The sequence below is a fragment of the Tasmannia lanceolata genome, unplaced genomic scaffold, assembly GCF_043159265.1.
Source record: "Tasmannia lanceolata isolate RefF3 unplaced genomic scaffold, GAP_Taslan_0.1 ptg000012l, whole genome shotgun sequence".
Classification (NCBI taxonomy): Eukaryota; Viridiplantae; Streptophyta; class Magnoliopsida; order Canellales; family Winteraceae; genus Tasmannia; species Tasmannia lanceolata.
The window spans coordinates 33,307,188-33,326,877 of NW_027518689.1; the positions used below are offsets into that span (position 1 = coordinate 33,307,188).

The 19,690-nt window shown below is 39.8% G+C and overlaps 1 protein-coding gene across 1 annotated transcript; it reads left to right on the forward strand.

Annotated features, from left to right (window-relative positions):
• Positions 1 to 5,377: 5,377 nt before the first annotated feature.
• Positions 5,378 to 6,404, forward strand: LOC143887219 (heavy metal-associated isoprenylated plant protein 39-like). The gene is made up of 3 exons (XM_077391329.1): positions 5,378 to 5,459; positions 5,790 to 5,865; positions 5,956 to 6,404. Exons 1-3 carry the CDS (start codon positions 5,454 to 5,456, stop codon positions 6,231 to 6,233), a joined length of 360 nt encoding a protein of 119 aa, XP_077247444.1. The 5' UTR covers positions 5,378 to 5,453; the 3' UTR covers positions 6,234 to 6,404.
• The last annotated feature ends 13,286 nt before the right edge of the window (positions 6,405 to 19,690 follow it).

Below are 19,690 nucleotides of genomic sequence, written 5' to 3' on the forward strand. Positions count from 1 at the left end.
TGGGGGGGATTTCAATGAAGTTCTAGATTCAAGAGATCGACTTGGGGGTCAGCGCATTACTGTGGGTATGAGAACTTTTCCTGATTTTATCGCGATCAATGAGCTAGCTGATATACCTTTGGGTGGTTCATCTTTCACGTGGGCAAGAGGTTCGAACCGGAGCCGGCTTGACAGGTTTCTTTTATTGGGCGACTGGTTGGCAGCTATCTCCGAAGTTTACCAGCAGGCATTACCCCATTCTGTCTCCGACCATTGCCCTATTCTTTTGTCCCCGAAAATGGAATCTTGGGGCCCCCCACCCTTCCGATTTGAATTGGCTTGGCTGGAAAATCCCCTCTTGGAGGCTCAGTTAGTCCGATGGTGGTCGGAATGTGTCTTCACGGGACCCAGTGATGTCGTTATTCGCAAAAAATTAAGGTTCATCAAAGGGAAATTAAAAGCATGGGCTAAGGAGCAGAAAGAGATTGCACTCGGCAGGAAGCGGATTCTTGAGGACCGGTTGATGGAGATACATTCATTGGCTGATAGTGGATTGGCCTCGGCGGAGGATTTTGAGCAACAAGGAAGATTCATCCAAGAACATAAAGAGTTGTTAATGCTTGAAGAAATCTCTTGGCGGCAAAAATCCCGAGTCAAGTGGTTGTTGGAGGGGGATAAAAATACAGCCTTCTTCCATGCCATAGCCAGTGCTCGCAGACGAAGGAACCGAATTGAATCTTTAGAAGTGGAGGGGGCGGTTGTATCTGACCGGGAGAGGATTATTGAGGAAACTATTGCCTTCTACCGATCATTATACTCCGCTGACGGGCTTGTTCGCCCAATTCCCCAAAACATTTGTTTTACAAGTTTGAGCCTGGAAGCCTCTGCCGGATTGGAAATCCCCTTCTCTGAGGAGGAAATCTGAATTGCTCTGTTCTCTCTGGCTCAGGATAAAGCCCCTGGCCCTGACGGTTTCTGCTTGGCATTCTTTCAGACATGTTGGGAAACAGTCAAATCGGATCTTGTTCGTTTTTTTCTAGAATTTTTTGAGGGTGCTCTTCTCGACAAAGGGACGGGGGCAACTTTTCTAGTCCTTATTCCAAAAGTTGATGGCGCATCAAAAGTATCAGATTTTCGCCCGATTAGCTTGGTGGGCAGCCTCTACAAAGTGCTTGCGAAGGTGCTGGCGGACCGTATCAAAGTGGTTCTTCCATCTATTATCTCGGTAAATCAGAGTGCTTTTCTAAGCAATCGTCAAATTCTTGATTGTTCCTTAACAGCAAATGAAGCCATTGACTATTACCGGAGGATAGGGGAAGGCGGCATCTTATGCAAGCTTGATATGGAGAAAGCATATGACCGTGTGGATTGGGCCGCTTTAGATTATCTTATGGGTCGAATGGGTTTTGGGGCAAGGTGGAGAGGGTGGATCCGGAATTGCTTATCATCCGCATGGTTTTCTGTTCTCATCAACGGCTCAGCAAAAGGATTTTTCAAATCCTCTAGAGGCTTGCGGCAAGGTGACCCTCTCTCTCCTTTTCTTTTCCTGATCGTGGCCGAATCCCTGTGCAGTTTACTGAAAAAAGGTAGTGCCATGAGGCTCTATAAAGGGTTCCTTATTGGAGATAGTAAGGTGGAAGTCTCGCTGCTTCAGTTTGCGGATGACACCCTTCTATTCTGTTCTCCGGTCATCTCCCAGCTTCTCAACCTTAAAGCCATGCTTCATTGTTATGAGATGGTCTCGGGTCAACGATCCAATTTTGGCAAATCTCGGTTGTATGCGATTAATGTCTCTGAGAGCGATGCATCCTCCTTCGCCGGAATTATGGGCTGCGGGCTAGATGTCTTTACCGCTACCTATTTGGGTCTTCCTCTCGGAGTGGGCCGTCCGAGGCACAACCTATGGGCTCCTATTATACAAAGGATTGAGCGTCGGTTGGCCACCTGGAAGCGCCGGTTGGTTTCCAAAGGAGGTAGATTGGTGCTAATAAAGGCCGTTCTCTCTAATATGCCGATTTATTTTCTATCCCTTTTTCACTGTCCCGCTTCTGTTGCTAACCGCATAGAGCAGATTCAGAGACAATTTCTGTGGGGTGGTTCAGGGTCTTCCAAGGGGGTCTCCCTGCTTAAATGGCGTCTAGTCTGCTCGCCAATTAAAAATGGAGGTTTGGGTATCAGGAGGGTCCAGCTCTTTAATCAGGCCCTTATGGGCAAGTGGCTGTGGAGATATGGCGAAGAACACTCCTCTTTGTGGGTCCGGGTCATTGTCAGTAAGTATGGTTCATCTCTTGGGAATTGGGAATCCGTTGATAATTTTAAAAGCAAAGGGATCACGGTATGGAGGGACATCTTGCAGTTGAAGTCTTTATTTGCCCCTGGAGTTCGCTTCAGAGTTTATAGGGGGGATCGAATTCGGTTTTGGCAGGACCCTTGGTGTTCGTCTGATTCTCTCCGAGTTTTGTTTCCTGACTTATTTATTGTTTCATCTCAGAAAGAGGCTTGGGTATCGGAATGTTTTGATCGGGTCCAAGGGCAAGTGGCGTGGGCTCCTAAGTTCCGAAGAGCCTTCTTTGTTCGGGAGTTAAGCGCTTACAACGCCCTCATCTCCTTATTGGACTCTTGCTTCATCAAGTCTTCGGGCATAGATCGTCGAATTTGGATTTGGAATCCGTCGGGGATTTTCTCCGTCAAATCTTTTTACCACCATCTGATCTCCCATCTAGTGGAACATGCGTCCTCCGCGGTTTGGCGCCAAGCGTGCCCTCCGAGAGTTGCTTTCTTTGGGTGGTCGGTAAGCTGGGGCCGAATTCAGACGATGGATTTCTTGCGGAAGAGAGGAATGTGGCTGGTGGATCACTGCCCTCTATGTCTCTCCGCCGGAGAATCCATTGACCACCTCTTTATACATTGCAAGGTTGCTTCATATATTTGGGGTCTTCTCTTTACTCGGTTTGGAGTCAGTTGGGTTCCTTCCAATTCTATGGCTGAATTTATTCGGAGTTGGGACTGGGCTCCGTGGAAGAGGAAAGGCAGAATTCTGTGGAAGATGTGTCTATTAGCCTCCTGGTGGTTCTTGTGGAAAGAGCGGAATGCGCGTGTCTTCGAAGGTCAGGTCAGGTCCCCATATTGGATTTATATTCAGGTGGTAGCAGCGGTCATCTCCTGGGCCCGTTCTCTTCCTCTTTTTCGGTTTGTTTCTGCTTATGCCCTCTGGGAAGGGTGGCCAACCATCTGTATGGAATCAGTTACCAAAGTGAAAACTCGACCTTCTTGGTCTCCCCCTTCGCCGGGGTCCCTGAAGCTCAATTTTGATGGTTCCTCTATCGGCAATCCAGGAGCGGCAGGAGTAGGGGGGTTATGTCGGAATTACAAAGGGGAAATCATTTGGGCCTATTCGGGGCCTATTGGATTTGCATACTCGACTGAGGCGGAGGTTAAAGCCGTACACAATGGGATTCTCTCCATGCCTTGCTTGGAGTGCGACAGACTGATAGTCGAAGGCGACTCCGTAAATGTTATTCGCTGGCTTTCGGGAGCCGCTTCTCCCCCTTGGCGACTTGTGCCTTTCTTTGAGGAGATAGAGGATAGAGCTAAGGGCTTCTCCATGGTCTTTCAGCATGTCCGGAGATCAGCCAATGTGGCAGCCGACTCCCTGGCTAAGAGCGGTGTTTCTCGGGCCGAGTTGGAGTGCTTTGACTATCTCCCCCCTTGAATTCTTGTATTGCTATTTTCTTTTCTCATTGTTCCTTCAGGACCATCTCGGTTCTGCTTATTCATCTATATATACATATTCTGTTGCCTTCTTCAAAAAAAAAAGTTTTACCACTAATCTAGAAGGTAACTACCTGCAGCCAAACATAGCCAGATCCGGGTTAAAACAAAACTGAAAAATTGTAGGGAGAAATCAAGTAGGGAAATGATATCACCCCGTCAATGATTTAATATTATTTATTATTTAATGGGCTTGTGAGAGCTTTAGAGTGCTGATATCATTTCCCATCAAGTATTATCAAGATAATATTAGAGGAGGGTAACTATTAAATATTATTTTGCGTCAACAGAGTGATGTTGGCAGATGACGACTTGCAATTAGGGCTGCAACTCGGGTCGGGCGGGTCGGGTTTTGGAGAACCCAACCCTACCTGAGAAATATCTCGGTCGGGTCGGGTCGGGTTTTTTTTCGGAAAACCCACGATTCCCGGCCCTACCCATGATAAATCTCGGGTCGGTTCGGGTCGGGTCGGGTTTTTTCACGTTGACGCAAATTTTTAAGGAAAATTTTTGTTTGGCAAGGCAACTCAACTCATAGAAGCAGAAATTACACTCACATTACACTTTAATCAAACAATGATGTGATTACACTCACATCACACTTGAATCAAACAATGCTGTAATCAAACAATGTTGTAATTACAATCAAACAATGCTGAATCAAACACTTGAATCAACTCAACTCATAGAAGCAGAAATTACACTCACATACAGTAACAGTGGCTCCGTAGGTTTTCACTTTTAACTTTGGGATAATTACATTTACACCCCCTCTAGTTTTTGACACATCCACTTCCACCCCTATAGTTTAAAACGTGAGAAATACACCCCTGTAGTTTCAATTTGTTTAAGGTTTGCCCCCTCAGCTGAAGGTTCGTCCATAGATTGAAGGGTTAGGATGATCCGATGGAGCTGATTTTTTGGGCACACCATATCTATGTCAGGACCCATCAAATGAACGCTTTGGATCATCCAAATAATGTGGGCCTCTACCCGAATCCAAACACTACAAAAAAATCATCCAAATAATGTGGGCCCACATTGTTTGGATGATCCAAAGCGTTCATTTGATGGGTCCTGACATAGTTAGGGTGTGCCCAAAAAATCAGCTCCATCGGATCATCCTAACCCTTCAATCTATGGACGAACCTTCAGCTGAGGGGGCCTACCTTAAACAAATTAAAACTACAAGGGTGTATTTGTCACGTTTTAAACTATAGGGGTGGAAGTGGATGTGTCAGAAACTAGAGGAGGGTGTAAATGTAATTATCCCTTTAACTTTTAACTAACAATAGAAAAAAATGTACATACTATAACTTATGTAACTCGGGTCGGGTCGGGTCGGGCCCCTTCAAATCCGGCTCGACCCGAGATTCATGCGGGCTTTTGAATGCTGAACCCGGCTCGACCCAAAACCCATGAAACCTGAACCCGACCCAGGCTATTTTCGGGTCGGGTCGATGCGGGTCGGGTTTTACCCGGCTCGAGTTGCAGCCCTACTTGCAATGCGTCAGTTCCTTCTCACAAACTACTTTCCATTCATTTAAATTCATTCTCCCCCTCTCTCACCAATCTATTATTTCTTCTTCTTCTGCTTCTAAATTTTATTAAGCACTTACTTTCATCCTTCATATTTTCCCACATTTTGCTTGTTCATTTGTTGCTATTGCTTGATTTGATTTTGGAGCAGAGAACCAGAAGAAATGAGGGTTAGATTTACTTTTCCTTTTTTTGTTTGTTTTAGCTAAACCCAATTCAAATTTTCTAAGAAGTACAGTTGTTCATGGGTTTCTCTCTATTTTGAATTTTTTTTTAATAGTCTTAAGATATATGACAAAAATTCTTGATTGATTTGGGTTTTTTTTTTTTTGTTTCTGTTTTATTAATTTCAGAAGATTGGAGATTGAATTATGTCTTAAGTTTCTTACTTTTCCCACTTCAATGATTTTCAGAAGCTTCTTTAGTGTTGGGTTTTTCTTTTCCTCTGATTTAACTGTCTTCAAATGCTTAATTCTTATGGGTTTTTGTGATTGTTTCAGAAAGTGGTCTTGAAAGTAGATTTATATGACGACAAAGAGAAACAGAAGGCTATGAAGGCTGTCTCTAGCTTCTCAGGTATCTTTGTTTAAGAGGTAGGAATTCATTACCCTTAAAACTATATTGAGAATTCAAGTAAATGACTTTTTTTTTTTTCTAATTTTGTAGGGATTGATTCTATCACCATGGATATGAAAGATAAAAAATTGACAGTGATCGGAGACGCAGATCCCGTCTATGTGGTGAACAAATTGCGGAAAGCCTTTCGTACAGAGATCCTCACCATCGGGCCCGCGAAAGAGCCTGAGAAGAAGAAGCCTGAACCCAATGTGAAGAAAGTTGAATCAGCCGAGCCTATCAAGTTCTACAACACCCATAATCCAAATGCACATTACTATGTCCACACTGTAGAAGAGAACCCAAATGCTTGTTGTGTTATAATGTAAGATTTGATGACGAAGAGATACACAAAGGGGTGGAGGAGCCACCGTTAAGTCCAACAGGCTTGAAGTTAACGATTTCTGTTTAGAGGGGGAAAACACACAGGTTCCAAAAGGCTTAAAACTGTCGTTTTGGAAAGGGGGTTAAGATAGCTTTTGCCCTGAAAATAAAGCATATGGTGCATGGTGCTCTTTCTTGTTATGGAAATATGTTCTTTTCTGCAAACATTTTCAAACTTTTGCAAAATGTTCATAGTGATTTGGTATTGAGATCCAGACAGACCGACCTCTTGAGAATTCAAAACCTAATTGGTTTGTTGTTACAAGAGTTTGGCAAAATCCCACTGCTCGGTTTGTGGCAATTTAACAAGATCCAAGTAAATGTTAGTTGGAAGGATAGAAAGATGACCTGACAGAAATTGAAGTACAAAAAGAGTGGTAGACAAAGATCTCTAGTGCGTCCAGTTATTTACGTGTCTGCTAGGGGTCTTGCCTAAACCCAGCTTACCCATCCAAAAAAATAAAAACATAGACATGTCCCTAACAGCTCTCCCTACTTTGCCATGTGTACAATCACATCTCTAGATTTTGTGCGATTTTCATTTGCTCATCAAATCGGTCCCAACCACATCCACACGGCACACTTAATATTAACAATGATTTTGAATGATTCAGATCTTTGAATAAGCTGGGCCCCACCTGTGTACTTCATAGAAGATCTGTTTCAACTTAAAATGGGTATAAAACAAATTTTATGTATATTTTTAAGTGAAAAAATAGGCATTAATTTTTCTCTTTCTCTTCTTTCTAGCATCTCCATTAGCATCTCCATCATGTCAGATCCCATTCTCCAAGCTGACTAGTGGCCATAGTTGAGGGAGCCCTCAGCCCTTTGTCTTGATGTGCCTTGTATGGCTTCCCTAGCTTCTTGGCTCTTATGATTTGTGGTTTTTTGTTATAATAATAGATGTGGTCTAAAATACAGCTGCATTTTTTGTTACCAAAAAAAAAAAAAAAAAAAAACCTCTTATTACTACTAGAAGTTTCTAGCCTAGAGTACCCTGGAGGAAGCTTCTCAAATAAACTCGGCCTCATTACTTTTTTTTTTTTTTTTTTTTCAGATTTTCACCGAGGCTACCGATATTGGCGCTACTAAGTGATTTGCTAGCGTCCATCGCAAAAGGCATTTCACAGATGGTCTCTTGCATGTCAGACCAGCCACCTCGTGAATGAAGACAAATGCTGCTGAAAAGTGAGAGTGAAGACAAAAGCTGCTGAAAAGGGAGCCTGTGTGGCTGGTCTGACATGCAACAGACCATATGTGAAATGCCTTTTGTGATGGAAGCTAGCAAATACCACTGTGTGATTGCACTAACTCACCTTATCTTTTACTATTTAACCTGCTGTCAAAGGTTATCATTTCTTCCAAAAAAGAGTCTTGGTGGGCTCACTCCACAACGTTCACTCTTCCATCATTGTGTTATATTGTAAGATTTGAAGAAGAAAAGATGTATTTTTTTGTCATGGTTTTGAGTTCTCTGTAATGTCGAAACCGATCCCCTGAGACGCATAAAGAACAGAGAAGATAATCCGTGCAATGGATGTTGGATTGATATTCATGTTTGTGTTCAAGGGAATGTACAGAGATAATAAATCTCCTGACTTAATTGTGTCCATGTATGAAGAGAAGTTGAAACTGAAATTTGCATTTGATAAGGCCCTCCGCATGAATATTGGTGTACTTAGTACTTTATTGATCTTACGGTTTCATCATGAGCTTTGGACGCTATACTTAAATATGTTCTAATAGGTGATTGATTTTTGAAGATTGAACAATATATAAATATTTCTGTAAGAGTGTTTCATGGTAGGCCATATTCATTTATGGGAAAAAATTGATGAATTGATATAGTGAATTTGCCTCTTAAGATACAATGAAGTCCATTCACTATGACTTATGTCGGTTAGTGTTATGCTTAGAAAACAAACCCGAATACCTTTGGATTTTGGAAATATGTCAAGACACTAGTTTATGTAGAAAATAGGCTACCAGATAGGTAAAGCTAAACAGTAGAGGGTGAGACTATAGAATGTGTTGAAATTAGGGGTGGCAATGGTTCGGTTTCTGTTCGGTTCGACCCCCAAACCGAACCGAACCGAAATTTGAATCGGTCTGGTAAAACCAAACCGAAACCGAATTTTCGGTTTGGTTCCGCCAATTTTGCCACCCCTTACTCATAATAATTGAAAATATTCGGTTTTGGTTCCGTTTGATCCCCAAACCGAATCGAACTGAAATTTGAATCAGTTTGGTTAAACCAAACCGAAACCTAATTTTCGGTTCGGTTTCGACTCGGTTCCGGTTCGGTTCGGCCAATTTTGCCACCCCTAGTTGAAATCCCTTGAAAACCATTTTTATCTGTATTTATTTCCACTAGTTGGGTTTTGGGTCTTTAAATAGACCTATTGGTGACTAGTTGTGTGGATTTAAACTGTGCCTTTTCACAAGTCTGTAACCTAGATCAAACTCGGGTGATTTTATGACCGTCAGATCACACAAGGTCTCTAGCGCACTAAAGTCTATTGCCATGCACCATGTGTGCGTGTTTTGAGTGGAGAGTCTTTATAAATCTTTTTCAACACTTCTAACTTTTTCATGTTGGACTAAATTTTTAAGTTTCCCACAAGCTTTCACAAACCTTTTACAAACAATCATTTTTTAACTAATAATGGATATCCCTATTAAAAAAAATCCAACATATCAGTATGATATCTGCCCAAATATGAATCCTATTGGCCAATACAGTTAAAAAATAACATGTCTTTTTGGTTGAATTTGTGATCTCTACCTGTTTGGACTGCAGGAACTTTTTGGAAAAGAAAAACTTTTCCAAAATTTCATGATTTTCCATTGTTTGATTACACATGAAAAAAGTAGTTTGAACTTTGAACCACCCTAGTCCAAGTTTTATGGACCTTTAATTTATAATGATATGCCTAAAATTTAAAACTTCCCTCTACATTGTGGAAATAAAACAATTTTCCTAGGAAAAAAGATTTCCTCAAGAAATATTTTTCCTACAATACAAACCAGGCCTTAATTTATGACTATGTTTTCTAGGAGTGCAACTCGGGTCGGGTTTGAAGCCAACCCGACCCAACCCGGAAACCTCAACCTTCAACCCTAACCCAACCCGACCCGACTCTTAACCCGGTTTGGTTAACCCGACCCAACCCAGATTTGTGTTTCCCCAACCCGAACCCGAACCCAAACCCGACCCAACCCGGATTTGTGTTTCCCCAACCCAAACCCGAACCCGAACCCGACCCTACCCAACCCTCTTTTCTTTTGCATTAGAAAATAGTCTTTTTTATGAAATTTTCTTAACATTTTTTAGGTGTTTGTTAGTTGAAATGTTTTGTATTATACATTTTGACTCAAATTTTCTCTACGCATGTACTTTGAGAAAGGTTTAAAATTTCGGTTTTGTAAAGCGTTTCGGTCCTCACCCAAACCGAAATTTTCGGCCGGAATTCAGAAATTTTGGGCGAAATCCACGAAACCAATTGAACGGCTATTTTTTATCCTATTTTATTTCGATCGAAATTTTGGCTGAAACTTCGATATAATATTAAATAAATATAAAAAATTCTTATTTTTGGGTGAAATCCCTTAAATTTCGGGATAAATTTCAACCCAATTTCAAAATTTCGTCCGAAATAAACTACCGTTTCTTGTATTTCAAATTTCGCTTTTGTTCTCGACCGAAACCCAAAATTTTGGGCCAAAATTTCGGATTTCTGTCGAAATTTATAACCTTGACTTTGAGTCCGATAATCAAATTTGGATTTAAAATCAATTCTCAAAATCCCAAACGAACATGACCGCCTAGTGTAGTTTTCTCATTGATTTTGCAAACAGGGTTGTCATTTCATTTATATATTGTTTAGAGTTTATGTCAGTTTAATGAGTTATTCCTTCATAAGGTTTTGATTAATTATGTTGATCTATGTAACTTGAAATTTAATTATTTGCTTGGTTTAAAATGATATGTTCTTTCTTGTCTTTACGAGTTTATGTCAGTTTAATGAGTTATTCCTTCATTAGGTTTTGATTAATTATGGTGATCTATGAAACTTGAAATTTAACTAATTGCTTGGTTTAAAATGATATGTTCTTTTGCGTCTTTACCTTTTTTTTCAACATGACTCCCAATTTTTTTTCCTTCCTCTAAGTTGGGGGTGCATTAGTGTATTTTGGTATCTCTTAGTATCTTATTTGGATGATGTTTGCTATTGTTTAGTTCTAGTTGTGTCTCTTTGCAGTCTTGCAAGTTGATTTGTTTGGCTTTCTTTGGTGTAGTTAGGTTTTACATTTTCCAAACTTTCTTACTTGAGTTATTATTATCATGTAGTCTTGAGGTTTTTTTTTAAAGTTTTTTTGGGTTATGAGGTTAAGTTCCCCTTGTTGATTCTTGACATATTTTTTTTCATAACTTAGGTCATGTTGTATTGCCTATGTCGGGGTCTCGTGCTAATTAGTTGGGTTGATTTGCCTTAATTTCACTTCTAATATATTCAATGGTATGATAAGTACACTAAGGGCATGTTTGGCAAACATGAAAAATTGTTCCATGGAATATCCGTTGGCCCCAATTGTAAAATAGGAGCTGAAAGGGAGAACATGTTAGTTCCGCAAATAGTTATAAAAAACACCTTACATAGTTAGATAAACATGATTCGCTATATAAAATGGACGGGAAAAATTCGAGTTTAATACACCATTGGTTAAGAAAAACGGAAACACAAAAAATGTGTTTAAAATTTTGTCATTTGCAAAATATAGTGAGGGTAGGCTTCCAAAGTTGGCCAAAAACGCATTTAAAAAGTCTAAAACGCTTTAGAAACATTTTCTGCAAAAAAGCGGAGTTGTTTTTCACTGTAAAAGTTTTAAATAGAATATTAAACGGCACACTAATAAAAGACTTTTTTTAAAAACATCATTTTAAATGGTATTTTGCTAACTATGGTCCCACACGACTTTTATCTTCCAGTTAAAATATCTCTGTTTCTTTTCTTTGTGAGATGGGTTCTTGCAGGTTCTTGTTCATTTTCCAATGGTTCTTGTTCATGGAGAATATAATCTAGGTTTAAAATTCTTTGGAAGAATTTCATCTTCTCTTGCCATCTTCCAAAATCAGAACTATCAGACTTTTCTGATCTTTAAGGTTTGTGCAGAAGTGGTGGTTCAGTCTCAGATATCAAAATCCCAAAAAATACAGATCTGAAGATTTGTCTTAAGATTGTTAGAAATATTGGTATGTAGATCTGTACTTTAGGGACTCTGAATATATTGCAATATGAAATGTCGCAGAAGATGGAACCGAAATCAACAAATCAATGATCTAGCAAGAATATATTTGTAAGTAAAACAAATAGAGTAAGTGATCACTTATCGAGTTGAGGCACGAAGGTACTCGTTGTCCTTAAGGCAAATCTTGCCCCCACTATGACAACATTGCAAATGGGATTCACGATGTATGCCTCCGAGATACAACAACTCTCACTCCAGGGATGTGCACTCACGCAGCCCAGACGCCTAACGAACTCGCTTATGTTTGCCAAAAGCCTTGATCAAAAACATTGGGAGAGAAAAACTAAAACAGCAAAATAAAGAAGAAAAGAACAAGAAGACTGAGAGCGTTTTTTCCCGAAGGATACTCTCTATTATCTATGGAAATCCGATTTATACAAAAGAACAAGAGAGATCCGTTACGTGAAACGTCGCACCCTTTAATGCGTAAATGACGTTTCCCAAATGGCCACTTAACCGACAAAAAATAAATAAAATGAAAGATCTGCTAAAAGAAAATTAGAGAAAATGAAAAATAAAAGAAAAGAGTACTAGGGCCCACCCAGGTGCAGCCGGGCAAGCCGCGCTGTTCCGGGCACGCGCGTGTGGTATGTCTAAAAGTCCCTCAAGCCTAATAGGTAGTCCGTACGTGTAGGACCCCGTTTATCCTCTTCTCATTTACAAGATAAGAAGAAGTGGATTTATATATATACCCATTCATCTCCACTCAAACTTCCCATCTGGGACTAAAGGTTTTTCACTTTACTTCAGAGATTTGGAGGGAACTCCAAATAGTGGCTATACAAACGGACCACTAAAGTAAAAAGTACATAAAGTAGTTCAGAAAGAGAGAAAACCATAAGAAGACAAGAAAAAAATCACCACTTTGTAATTTTTACAACATGAATTTTTCTCAAAGAAAATTCAACAAGGGCAAGGTAAGCCATATATAGAGCCCATACGAAGTTAGGGAAGGATCCTCCCATCATACTTGTTTCCCTTCCTCCTCTCTATTCCGTTTGTTTAAGATTAGGACAACCGATTATTGGACTCAAAATTACGTTTAAATTTGAGTCCAATAATTGGTCTAACACTCACAATTGGTTGTCATAATCTTAAACGAAGAGGGACTACGTAAATACATTTAATGAATCATGGCCCATATGATCTAGCCCATAAATTGAATTTGTAATGGCCGTCTATTATTGGGATTTTTTTCACAAAGGAGAAGACATTGTATGAAACCTATCATTCAAATTCAAGGGATCTTGCAGCATCCGTCTTCGGTTAGAGAGAGAGAGAGAGAGAGAGAGAGAGAGAGAGAGAGAGAGAGAGAGAGAGAGGTAGTCCTTTCAGCTGATTTTGAAATTTGAAATGATTTAGGAGGAATGCTAAACTTAGGGGCGCCCAAGCAACAATCAGCTGAAAGGGGGCGTCCTTTCAGCGGATTTTAGAATCTTGGATCTCCTCAAAATTGAGACAAGAGAAGAATGAGACCAGCTGTCGTTTTCTGATTTCTTGCCCAACTTTCTGACGGCAAGAGAGCAAGGGATCGTCCTATGTTTCTAGGTTTTAGAAATCTTAAGATGGGAGAGAGATTTTTGAAAACCTGGATTTCTTACTTAAAATCTAAGAAATGCCTGTCAGAACAGCATACAACAGCTTGATCATAAACCCTCTTTTACACTGTTTTAAAACTAAAAATTTGGATTCTAAAATCCGTCTATCCAAACTGCCTCTTAGTCTCCGTGAATGGACCACTTTGTTGGTTAACCACCCATTTCAAGTGTTTCAAGTTTATGTGAATCAGACAAGCAAATAGATGTTTGCCACGAATTTTGAAATAAATATTTCTAATATTGATTCATCATATTAACATAATTAATAACCAAATTATCCTTGAATATTTTAATAATTACTAAAATGCTCTTTCGTTAATTATTATGATTATTAAATCACCTTTCAGCAATCATAATAATCACTAAATTTATTTAGAGCACTTTATCATAATTATTAAAATCAATTAAAGCATTATTTATATGTGTCAATGGCAAAAGCCATTGAGAATATCCTCAGTGGCGCCCTGATCAGCTAAATGATCCTTTTATTTTTGGTCCATCTTGCCTTGTTTATGGTTCCAACAAGTAATCCAAAACTTATGGCCCACCAGAGGCGTAGCATTTAGGTGATTGGTCCATCTATCTAATTTGACGTATTGGATGTGTTCTCACTGTGATTGAATGATAAACTTATGACACAGGTGTTAGAGATCTTCACGTCTCTTTAGATTTTGTGCGATCTTCATTCGCTCATCGAATCACCAGTCCCAATCACATACACCCTAATCTCCCACAAGAAGATCTAACAGTGAGATCTACACCTAATCCAACCGTTGGATCCCTTGAAGTCCATGTTTTGGTAATTGCACTAACTCACCTTCTCTTTAACTATTTATCAAAGGTCTTCATAGATTCCTAAAAAACCGTCTTCCCGGCTCTAGGCTCCACAACTTTCACTCTTCCATCTTCAGCTTCTCTATTGGTCTGTTCTGCACTGCCCAGCTGCATTTGTCCGTCCTCCGATTGGGAATTGGGACAATTACCTTATCTATTCTTTCTTAATTTGTTTGTGACAGCTTTTTTGAATCTATGATAACCTTTGAACGCTAGTTGAATAGTAAAAGACAAGGGAAGTTGGTGTAATTATCAAAACATGGTGGTGTGATTACAGTATCCATTTCAATAGTACACTTTTTGATAAGAGTGTTTATTTCTATCTTTCCTTCTTTTTTTTCATTTTTAAGATGTCTCTAGCTTGGTCACTGGTCAAGTAGGTTATAAATTATGGGCCAAGTGGGCCAAGGTTTGAAATTGGTTTTAGCGTCTGATGAGTCTTCAAAAGTGGGAAGTAATAAATGCGTAGGGGAGTGAGGGTAGTGGGCCACAGGTAGTGATGTGGACATACCCACATCTAAGCCTCAGGATAAACCCTCCTTCTACTCCACAACTGGTACAACACTACTCCAAACCGGTCTTTCTCTCCAACATGAAAGGTTGGTGGGCCAAACAATTAATTTCTTTAAATCTTTGAGCGAGGTAGGTCCCACTCATGTTTTTCAAAATGAACTGTATGGACCACACCCTAGGATGATCCAAACTGTCCATATCGTAAATAGATTGTGTCCCAAAAAATCATTTCCACATGATCATTCTAGCCCTCCGATCTAAAGAGAAACTGCATATTATGGAAATGATTTTAGGGGCACAGCATATTTACGTTGTGGCCCATCAAATGGACGGCTTGGACAATCCTATGGTGTGGACCGAACATAAAAATAGGTATCTTCTCGGCAAGGTCATGGACCAAGTAGGTTATAAATTATGGGCCAAGTGGGCCGCATGTTTTAAATTGGCTTAGGATCCTTTGAGTCATGATAAGTGATCAAGTAAGAAATACAGACGAGTACGGATAGTGGGCCACAGGTAGTGATATGGACATACCCACATCTAAGTCCAATCAAATATGACAAATAACTAAAATAAAGTGTATAAATAAAATAACACAAATATGACCAAAATAAAGTAATTAATAGTAAGGCTAAGGCCCTGTTCATTTAAGATTTCGACAGCCGATTGTGATACGAATACCGATTATTGGAGTTAATTTTGAGTTCAATAATCAGTATCGGTGTCGCAATCGGCTGCAACAATCTAAAATGAATAGGCCCAAAATCACATCAGCCAGTCTTGCAAGTTACGGTCAAACTGATTAACTAAGAAATTAAAATGACCAAGATATTTATCGAGGATAGCTAAATTGACCAAGATAATCAAAAGATTTATTTCTTGGATTAATCTCTAGACATCTATGATTAAGTCATTTGACAACAAGGGATGGTATCCAAAAAAATAAAAATAAAATGAAGGATTATTTTTTTGTTTGCTGGGCTGAAGGATTTAATTTGACACCAACTCAGAAGTAAAGTAGCCAAAAAAATTTCTTGGTTTTGCTAGAATTTCCAATTGAGGTTTCTATAATAACAAAGAGTTCCCATATTGATAAATTCGAGTGGCAGCTAGATCTCCCCGATGGTCCTTAGCTTCCTCTTACTACGGTCATCTTTAGCATTTATTCAGGCTTTCCCTTTCTACTTTTCAGGCTTATATATACCTTATCATATATAAAATTTGAAGAAAACTCACAAATTTGAGGGAGAAACTAAGCATTGGTCCATTTAAGATCAAGACCAATTCCGAAAAAGTTGCCAGAAAGGACCCCGGTAGACCAAATAAATTGTAAAGAGAGAGGGAAAGTACACAACTGGTTAGAAGATTGGTCCATTTAAGATCAAGACCAATTCCAAAAAAGGTTGTTGAAATAAAGTCCAATTCAAAGTGTTGTAGGCTTTTTCTAATAATAATTTTCAAATAATGGACTTTTGCACTCATTCATCCGATGAAAGGTAAAAATATCGTGACTACACATAATATGCTCAGAAACGAAGGGATCGAGAACAAAGGCCCTTTGAAGAGGTGACATCAACTCTTTAATTAAGGAATCCGGATTGAAAACCCAAGGAAATTACATAGAACAAAAGAAAACGAGAGAGAGAGGGGGACGTGGACAAATTTAGTTATCTGTCTATTTTCTGCCCATAGAAGACGAAAAACTAATGAATACTACATTGTACTACTTGGAAAACGCGTGAAAATTCTAGAGTAGCTGCACCAGCACTCGAAATCCAACCGAATGCTCGGTCGATGGATTTATGATTGAAAGAAATCCCCTTTGCTACTCCTTCCCTGTGGCAAATAAGGAAACTGTAAACCTCCTCTAGTCCTCTGGTTAATTTTGAAGAAGAAAATCTATTAGAGATAAAACGTGAAAGCAACACTCTAAGAATAAACCGTGGAAGATAAAAACTTTATTCATGTCCAATCGTTTTTATACATGAAGTTGGTTGTTCGGTTCTAATAACCATGGCCCACTCCACATAAAACAAAACTTCTCATCAATACTAATCACCTAGAGCCCTATGATATAAAAAACTCTAACTAATAGTTATCTAAAAAATAAACCAAAAACAAGAAAATGATTCTTGAAGAGTCAGTGGTGTACACACGTTCACAATTCTCCCCCTCAACACCGACTCACCAAACTAACTACGATTCAAACCCGTTATGAATTAACCCCCGTCGGCCCGACCCCTCCGATGCCATGCACGAATCAGCGATGACTCTAGCACTCTCCTTCAGCATTAACTCTCTACTAGTCAAGCCAAGTTCCTTTCGAAACTTCACAAACTTCTTGTAGCCCAACCCTTCAAAAGTATCATGAAACTTCAATCTCTCACTGTACCACGCTCTCGGAGCCTCCTTCCATAACTTGCACACGTATTGCAGATTCTTGCTACTCTCGAACCCCCTGGGTTGCTCAATGAAAATTTCTCGATCCAATTCACCTTGTAACAATACATTCTTCCTCAATGCAGTAATCTCCTCCCTCATAGCGATTTGCCACTCCCTGATGTCTTTTACCTCTTCAAAAGAAGTTGGCTCATCCACCTTACGATTTTCTGAGACATTACAATCTATCGTAAGCGGCTCCTCTACCTCACGATCTTCTGAGGCATTACACTCTTCTGTAAGTGTCTCTTGATCACAAACCAAATTTGTTTCATCCTCATGACTCTTCACAATAGGATATTCTGCAACATTCAATGCAAAACAAACCTCCTCCTCAAAGTCATATTCCGTAGCAGTCTCTCCCATTGCCACATCACATGCAAAAGAAGCTTGCATGTCCATTCACCATCGACATCATCATCCTTCTCTTTGGATTCGATGGCAACATTCCCATCATTGGTCTCAATCCTAGCCCGACAATTTCTTCTAATATGACCAAGCTTACCACATCCATAACAATAAAAATCACATTTTTCATGTGATTTTTCATTGTTATTAGATCGATCACCTCTTCTATAACCATCATTCGGCTTCTTATTTTTCTGTCACTTCTGCTTGCTATTCACCGCAAGCGCTTCCTCACTCTCTTTCACAGATAATCCGGCCATCTGCCTTGCCAACATCTCTTGATTAATCAAGAGATTCTCCAACTCCAGGAGAGACGGTTGCGTTGGCCAACCACGAATAGCAGTGATAAAACCGCTAAACTCAGGCCACGGATAATCATTCTCTGCATCCCGCTTTCAGTAATCTTAGACTCCTCTTCTAATTGAGATATCTCATTACACAAGTTTTTAACTTTCATAAAATAATCAGAAATGGATAAATTACCTTATGTTAATGAGCAGATCTCGTTCTCCAATAATTGCAATCGTGCATCGTTCACCCGTGAAAAGAGAGATGAGAGTGCATCCCACGCTTCTTTTGGAGTTTTCGCATCTCTAATATGCTCAATCAACTCCTTATGTATTGACGCCTTCAATACGTACAATACTTTTCCAGCACGGATCTTCCACTTCCGTAGCGTATCCACTCCTCCCTCTACTGGTGTTTCGGTGTCGTTGCCATTCACTATCTCCCATAGATCCTGGCCTTGGAGATATGACTCCAAACATGACTTCCAATAGATGTAGTTGGTATTATTGAGCTTTTCTATCCCTGCCAACATACCAACACTCTCCTCCATCTCTTCTTCCAACCTCGATATCACCTCGAAGTAACCAAAGAACAAACCGGTATTCCCACTTCGATATCCCCTCGAAGCAAACCCAAAAACAAACCGGTATTCAGATCGAACACCTTGCTCTGATACCACTTGTAAACCTCCTTTGGTTAATCTTGAAGAATAAACCGTGGAAGATAAAAACTTTATTCACGTCCAATCGTTTTTATACATGAAGTTGCTTGTTCGGTTCTAATAGCCATGGTCCACTCCACATAAAACAAAACTCCTCATCAATACTAATCACCTACCGCCCTATGATATAAAAAACTCTAACTAATAGTTATCTAAAAAATATACCAAAAACCAGAAAAGGATTCTTGAAGAGTCGGTGGTGTACACACGTTCACAGAAACCATCCGGAAGATTGTGCTCAGGTTCTTGAAGCAAATCAGTTCATTTTGCGAAAATGGTCACTGGAGACGCCCATGGAAAAATTACAGTTCACATAAATTCCGGTTTAGATTCATTTACCAGGCCTTCCCCTTGAATTTTGGAATCCAAAAGGCCTAAGTAAAATCGCTTGTGGTCTGGGCAATCCCCTCACACAGGCACACAAACTCCAAAAGCTTCAAGATTCTATTATGCTTGTTTGCGCATTGAAATGGAAGTAGATTCCCACCTCCCATAGTCAAGTAGACTAGTCAACCAAAAAGTAAGTACAAATAGCGACCTTCGTCGTGCCAAAGTTGGTGCAGCTTCAACCATTCATCGGCAGCTTGCCCAAACATACAAATAGCGAGAGACAAGAAGTAGTATCATGAATGGCGGCCCTAACTCAAATCTCATGGACAAGCCCCAAAAACAAAGGAAGATGACCAAGAAAAAGGAGGCCCGTCCCAAAAAATCGAAGAATCTCAGGTGATCCACAAAAGCATTCTGAAGATGAACAATTACTCTATCCTTGAAGATATAGAGGATGTCGAAGGAAACCGGGAAGATAAAGCCTCCAACGCTTCTTCAAAGAACTCATCTACTGATAGTGGATTAAACCAAAGTCCATTCCAAAATCCCCAATGAACGACTTCGGGATTCTGTTGTCAACTACTCTTCTAAAGACAGCAACTTACAAGATGAAGCATGGCAGGAGGGTGAGAAGAAAGAAGTACACTCCCATTCCTCAATGAGGATTCACCCCTAATAGTGGATCAAAAGCAAAACCATCAGAAACGTAGGACAAAATACTAAGAAAAAACCACTAGAAGTTGAGGAAGAGCCAAAGAATCAAGAAGTTGAGTGAGAAGATGATAGGCGTTCTTTAAGCTTAAGTTCACTCAAGTTATCTGTCAAGACTGTCATTCCTGAAGGATAACAGGAAGTTGATTTTGATGAACTTTAAATCTGTTTCTCCACCATCGGTTTGCTCATAGGTCACTTGTATTTTTCGATCATTTGAATCCTTTGTTTTTCATGTCTAGTGTGC

What these genes read in the sequence shown, in the direction of transcription:
- LOC143887219 (XM_077391329.1), top strand. An exon ending in GGCTGTCTCTAGCTTCTCAG is followed by an intron (nt 5,866 to 5,955) that starts GTATCTTTGTTT and finishes CTAATTTTGTAG; the next exon opens with GGATTGATTCTATCACCATG.